Raw genomic sequence first — 6632 nt, forward strand, 5'->3', positions numbered from 1 at the left:
CCACCACTGCCCCACCTGAGGCCTGATGTCCACACAATGAAGCACTGGTTACAAGTGATTGCCCTGGAACCAGAGCGCCTACAACTCAGCTGTCCCAGGCTGCACAGTGCAGCCACATCCCTTCACGGACACATTTTAACTGTTTTGGGCATCCTTCCAGTTTTATCTAATCTAATTAACCTTTGTTTGCAAATAAAAGACACAGACCTGGGACTTGATGCAGTCAGCCCAGGGGTCAAAGACCATACGTACTTCCTGTCTCCTGTCAGCCCTCATTCCTCACATTGCCAGACAGCTCAGGTGGTTTTTTCCTGTTCCAGACAGGTAGCCTGAGTTTAGGACGCAGCTCGGTAGGTCACAGCCTCCCCCCCCTTCCCCCCCGTATTGAGACACCAAGGAGGATGGGTGCAGTGAACTTTATTGATGGTGTTCAAGAGAGTAGGGCTCCCTAAGTCCCTCCTGTTGTTCTGGGGGTCTGGGATGGAAACTGTGAGGGAGATGCTCAGTATCGGGGGCTGAGATGGGACAGGAACTGCTCAGCAGCCGAGGGTCTCTCTTGCTGTCCTTGCTGGGGTGGGTGGTTCAGGGCGGGCTTCTTACTCCTTGGAGGCCATGTAGGCCATGAGGTCCACCACCCTGTTGCTGTAGCCAAATTCATTGTCGTACCTAGAGCGCATTGGTTGGGAGGACAGTTAGGAAGGGTTTCTTTCCTGAGCTAGCCACCAGGGGGTGCCAAACAAACCCCATGTTACTTTCAAAAGCCGATCCCCCACATACCAGGAAATGAGCTTCACAAAGTTGTCATTGAGAGCAATGCCAGCCCCAGCATCGAAGGTGGAAGAGTGGGGGTCACTGTTGAAGTCGCAGGAGACAACCTGGTCCTCAGTGTAGCCCAGGATGCCCTTTAGTGGGCCCTCGGACGCCTGCTTCACCACCTTCTTGATGTCGTCATACTTGGCCTGTCAAGGGCAAAAATCAAGATGATGATTATCGAAGCCCCAGCCTCACCGCTACACCAGAGACAACCCCCAACCCACCCATAACGTACAGGTTTCTGCAGGCGGCATGTCAGATCCACGACGGACACATTGGGGGTAGGAACACGGAAGGCCATGCCTGTGAGCTTCCCGTTCAGCTCTGGGATGACCTTGCCCACAGCCTTGGCGGCACCGGTGGATGCAGGGATGATGTTCTGGGCAGCCCCACGGCCATCACGCCACAGCTTCCCAGAGGGGCCATCCACGGTCTTCTGGGTGGCAGTGATGGCGTGGACTGTAGTCATGAGTCCTTCCACAATGCCAAAGTTGTCATGGATGACCTTGGCCAGGGGGGCTAAGCAGTTGGTGGTGCAGGAAGCGTTGCTGAAGAGAAAAGGCAAGTTAGGAGGCTCTGTCTCCTGTAACCTCACCCCTGCCCGCCCACCTCGACATCCTTACCTGATAATCTTGAGTGAATTGTCGTACTTCTCATGGTTGACACCCATCACAAACATGGGGGCGTCAGCAGAAGGGGCGGAGATGATGACCCGTTTGGCACCGCCCTTCAAGTGGGCCTGTGTAGGAGAAATTAATTTCGGACCCAATCCTTTTTAGGCCACACTAAATAAATGGAAGGGTTCCCCTCAACTTCAGCCTTCCCCTCACTTACCCCAGCCTTCTCCATGGTGGTGAAGACACCAGTGGACTCCACAACATACTCGGCTCCAGCGTCACCCCACTTGATGTTGGCGGGATCTCGCTCCTGGAAGATGGTGATGGCCTTCCCGTTGATGACCAGCTTCCCGTTCTCAGCCTTGACTGTGCCGTTGAACTTGCCATGGGTGGAGTCGTACTGGAACATGTAGACCTGGAAGGAGGGGGAGGGCATCAGGGGACTGTCAGCAGCTTGTCCCCATCCCCTGCAGGAACAGTACCCACCATGTAGTTGAGGTCAATGAAGGGATCATTGATGGCAACGATATCAACTTTGCCAGACTGGAAGGCAGCCCTGGCAACCAGGCGTCCAATGCGGCCAAATCTGAGAGGCAAGAAAAAAAGAGTTGGGGTTAGAGAACTCCCCGTGGGACTAGTCAGCACTGGGCGAACTCATGCTCTTGAGAAGGCAGAGCACTTTTTGTGGAGATTCAATGCGGTATTAGAAGGTAAGCAGCAGGAAATTCATGTCTAAATTCCCCTTAATGAAGCTGGCTGAATGCTTAGACGCAGAACCCAAATATAGAAGGCCTCCTTGCCTAGGGAGCCCCAAGAGGTCTAATTTTATCTTCCTTGAGCATCCGAGGCTTTTACAGCAGTCATAAACTGGGGGTTCCTTTCCTGTCCAAGAGGCGGTTAGGCTCAAAGCTTTGTCCCCACCCCAAATCATTTCAAGTCTCTAGGAAGTGGCAGTTTGTCCCAACCTGGGCACAAGGCATCCACCCCCCACACCATTCACACCCTGGGAAGTTTGTTCCAGCCTGGCCCGGCTTCAGGCTACACCCCTGGACAGGAAGGATTTGTGCACTCAGCAGCACCAAGCTCAAAGGGCAAGGTTAAAGGTCAGAATGAGCGGGACAACGTCAGCCCACCTGCTTCCTCCAAGTCCCTCCCCCTGAAGGGAAAGAGGTTGAGGAAACCAGTGGGCTTTCCAACCCCTAATCCCAGGGCTCGAATGTGCAAAACACCTGTCTTTCCTAACTAAAAACCAGGAGCAGGAGCAACAGATGTGTGTGTAGGGGCCAACGGTGTTGGAGCTCAGACCCCAGAAAGAGAAAGGTCAGACAGCTAAATTTAACCTCAGATCAGGGTGGAGCGGGGAGATCTGGTTTCTGGGGAATGGAGTGAGGAGAAGGGCAGGATCCCGAGGTTCAGAGACACCCAATCCTCTTAGTGACCTTTACAGTCTGGCCTATAGGGTCTGGGTCAGTGTTAGGCAGTGATGGGAAGTGGAGGTTATGGAGGGAAGGGGCTGCTACCACCGGAGCCATTTTGTGGTGGAAATTTTCTTTTTGGAACCACCATGACTCAGCCACCCCCCCACCCCGCCCTACGCCATAGCTACCACACCTCTGGCGCTAGGAGGACAAGCGGACCTCTCTTAAATCCACTTTGATTCTTTGAGAACAATCTAGAAAAATGCATCCTATGCCCGAGGAAAATCAGGCTTGAGGCTGCTTTGAGGCTAATAAGATGAGACGGCTTGTGAGGTAGCAGCTCTCTTGAGAGCACGGAAGCCTTGCATCACCTGGCTTACAGGACAGTGGCGACTCCACCCGGCAGGGGGAGGAGGCGGGAAGGTTAGTCACAAGCTAGGAAGGAGGAAGGCCGATGGAAGGTTTCCTAACGGTGGCTCATTCATTTCCTTCCCGTTTGCAACATGGCGGCGGCCAGCTACCCTAAGGGAAGCCCTTAGGAGGTGATGCGCTAAGACGTGCGCACCTCGCAGCCCTGTGCACCGACCAGGAGGAAGGGGGCGATGGGGGAGGGGCTCCCCTCCTGACACGTGACTCCTCAGGGCGCGAAAGTAAAGAAAGAAGCCCCAGCCAGGGGATTAGGGGATGGATCCTGAGCAGGCGTGCGCGCGCGGGGGGTGGGGTGGCCCTAGTATAGACTTCGGGCTGCTCATCCCCTCCAGAGCGGGGTTCCATGCGGCGCAACAGCCAAGAGCCATGAGCCGTCCGATCGCTGACCTTGAGGTCTCCTTGGATGCAGCGGCCACCCATCCACCTCCCTACGCTACTGCAAAGCCCCCGGGTCAGCTAGATCTGCATACGCAACGGAACGGGGCCCGGAGCCCCACCCTGGCCCAGCCCCGAACTCACCCGTTCACTCCGACCTTCACCATCGTGTCTCAGGAACGAGGCTGCGGGAGAAGAAAGTGAGATCAGCGTGGCCCGAGGTGCACCAGGCGACCCCTCCTCCCCCTCCCCGCCTCCATTCCCGCCGTGCGCCCCATCACGTCCTCCTCCAGCCCCTGCAATGCGGAGCCCGGGCTCGGCCAGCGGAACTCGCACCAGCGCCCCCAGACCCGGACAGCGCGCGCCCCCTTCCCGGTTTCCGACGGGTCCCCGGCCTCCTGCGGCCCGCTCTGCGTTTTTCACCTGGCACTGCACAAAAAGATGCGGCTGTCTCTGGAACAGGGAGGAGCAGAGAGCACCGGGGAGGGCTGCAGTCCGTATTTATAGGAACCGGGTGGGGGTGGGGAGCTTATGACGTGCGCCCCGCCTCCCGCCCCGCTCATCCAGTCCCAGCTCAAGGGCGCCGGGGCCTGAGCTACGTGCACCCGTAAAGCCGCGAGTAGCTGGGCAGCTCTCTCGTTTTTTTTTTTTTTTTTTTTTTTTTCTTCCCCATTCTTTTTGGACCCGCCTCGTTTTTGAAATGTGCACGCACCAAACGTGTGGGCTCCTTGCTGGGAGGGGGAGGGGAGCTGAGATTGACTCGCTGGGGAGTTGACCCGGTGATGGATCCCAGGATAGGGCTGAGGGAATACAGACTATGGACTTAAGGGCGAGCAGTGTGCACCAAGGACATCCAGGACCCAGGGACCTGAAAGTTGCGGCCCGAATATGATGGGAGGGACCTTGGGAGCTGCGGGAGGGAACGGGGGAAATGGAACAGAAGTGAGGGGCCGCCCACAGCTGCACCGTCGACCCTCTCCCCCTTTTGAAAAGGCTGCGGAAAAGTTGAGGATCGTCTCCTCGTTGTTCTTCGGTAGTGACACAGGCAAAATAAGAAGCGAGCAGAAGAAACAGCCCGGGAGGGGCTACCTTGCCTCCTGCGGGGGCCCTTCGCAGCCCCCCTCCCCCAGGCTTCCTTTTCTTGGGCCTGAGGCCTGGCTGTGTACTGGGCTGTAAGGGCAAGGAGGCTAGGGAAGACGCCTGAAGGGCGGTCCCTACGCCATAGATCGGGGTGCCCTACAGCCTGGAGACCTGGTAATGGAGACATACAAACACCTCTCTGTGTTCACCAGCTAAGGCCTAGGTTGGGGCCCCCGGAGTGAGGACAGTATCCTGGCTGTGGGTTGGGTTGGAGGAGGCCAATAGGTCTCCCGTAGTGTCCCTCCTCGGAACCTGAGGGTGGCGCCGCCCAGGCTAGGAGACACTGCCCCTTTCACCCACTGCAGCCCCAGGGTGGAGAGCTGGACGTGAGGGCGGAAGTCCCTCCCCGTCCTGGGACGTGCCTGCTGGCCCTGCAGCCAGGGACTCTCCTTTCTTGGCTGCCCTCGTGGTCGCAGGGTGAGGTCAGAGGGGCAAGTGTGGAAGGGGAGGTATTATGCCCTGAGCCGGAAGAGGCAGACCCCCCAGTCCCTTCCCACACGTGGTTAGGAGAAAAGCGATTCCCGTTGTTCTGAAGTGTAGGGAGGGTGGAAGAGGTGGGTTCTGAGCACTTGGAAGGGCTTGGGGGCCTTCAGCAGGTGCAGGACGGGGATCCTGGGGCCTCTTTGCTAGGCTGGTGCAACTTGAGACAGCCCCCTGCCCTTCTGGCTGAAGAGCCTAATTGCTAAGTTTAGCTGGCCTGGTGATAACCTTTGCTTAAAAGGCAGGGAGCACGCTGGGCTGCACCCCAAATCCACTCCTGGCTCCGTGCCCTTCTGGGATTGCCCTACCTCTCTGGGGCCCCAGAGCCAAGGCTGGGAGACCGACAGCTGTGTGGCCCATGCCCAGGCTTCCCACGAGCAGGGAGCGGGCTATGTGGACAGGATGGAGAGGGTGGGAGAGGTCCCAGTGCTGTGGGGGAGCAGAGGCGTCTCAGAGACTCCTCGGCCTTGTCCCTTGTCTGTCTTCCTTCCAACAGAGCTCCGTGAGCAGCATTAACCCTTTCCCACCAGAAGGTCTCAGGAACCCCTCCATAGCCCTGCCCTAAAGCATGCTTCTGAGGTGCCATATTCCCTTTTCCTCATGCCCATCATCTGTCATTACTGTTCTCCCAACACACACACACACACACACACACACACACACACACACACACACACACACACACACACACACACACGAGGTAGGGAGCTTTTCCAAGGCAATGTGCTGTTGTCATGACAGCGGAAACACCAGTGTGCCTCCTCTTCCAAGTGACTCAGCAGACTAAGGGCTTAGGGAGGGTGGGCAGCACGCAGCATGGCTTGCAGCTGAGGGCCTGGACCTCCTGCAGACCCCAGTACATAGTGCAGAGCTGGGGGTGGGGTGGGGGGCTCATGATCTCCGCCATCAGCCAGGCCAAGCCATTTGCCAGTCTTCCGGGACGGGGCACATGGAGGAAACAAACCCTTGGTCTAAAGCACACTGCTGCCGTGTTGTGGGGTGACCCATGCATGAAGGATGTTAGCATCATCCTTGCAAGGTTTTCACTGACTGGGTACTTAGAGCGGCTCCCTGTCCCACAAGGCTGTGACAGAAATAGGTCTCTGGGTATTGTCAAATGTTTTCTGCATACAAAGTACCCCCAGGCTGAGAAGTGCATGTGAACCTAGAAACCATGTAATTCTCTACAGTGGACTCTGTCCAGTTGTTCAAGACGAAGCAATTTGGGAACAAGAAAATCCAGACAGCTTCAGGATGCCTGGGCTTGCTTATCTGCTCTCTGGATTGATAGATAACCCTCTATCTCTATCTGAATCTGGGCTAAGGTGAAAGATGAAACAGACCAGATAAGACAGAATGC

General features: G+C 56.7%; 1 protein-coding gene across 1 annotated transcript; it reads right to left on the reverse strand.

Moving 5' to 3' along the window:
- Positions 1 to 400: 400 nt before the first annotated feature.
- Positions 401 to 4117, reverse strand: Gapdh (glyceraldehyde-3-phosphate dehydrogenase). Its single transcript, XM_006992087.4, has 8 exons — positions 4076 to 4117; positions 3797 to 3837; positions 1917 to 2016; positions 1648 to 1845; positions 1437 to 1552; positions 1049 to 1361; positions 778 to 959; positions 401 to 666 (listed from the first exon to the last, which is right to left on the reverse strand). Exons 2-8 carry the CDS (start codon positions 3817 to 3819, stop codon positions 597 to 599), a joined length of 1002 nt encoding a protein of 333 aa, XP_006992149.1. The 5' UTR covers positions 3820 to 3837; positions 4076 to 4117; the 3' UTR covers positions 401 to 596.
- Between the last annotated feature and the right edge of the window lie 2515 nt (positions 4118 to 6632).

The sequence above is a fragment of the Peromyscus maniculatus genome, chromosome 3 (assembly GCF_049852395.1).
Source record: "Peromyscus maniculatus bairdii isolate BWxNUB_F1_BW_parent chromosome 3, HU_Pman_BW_mat_3.1, whole genome shotgun sequence".
NCBI classification, from domain to species: Eukaryota; Metazoa; Chordata; class Mammalia; order Rodentia; family Cricetidae; genus Peromyscus; species Peromyscus maniculatus.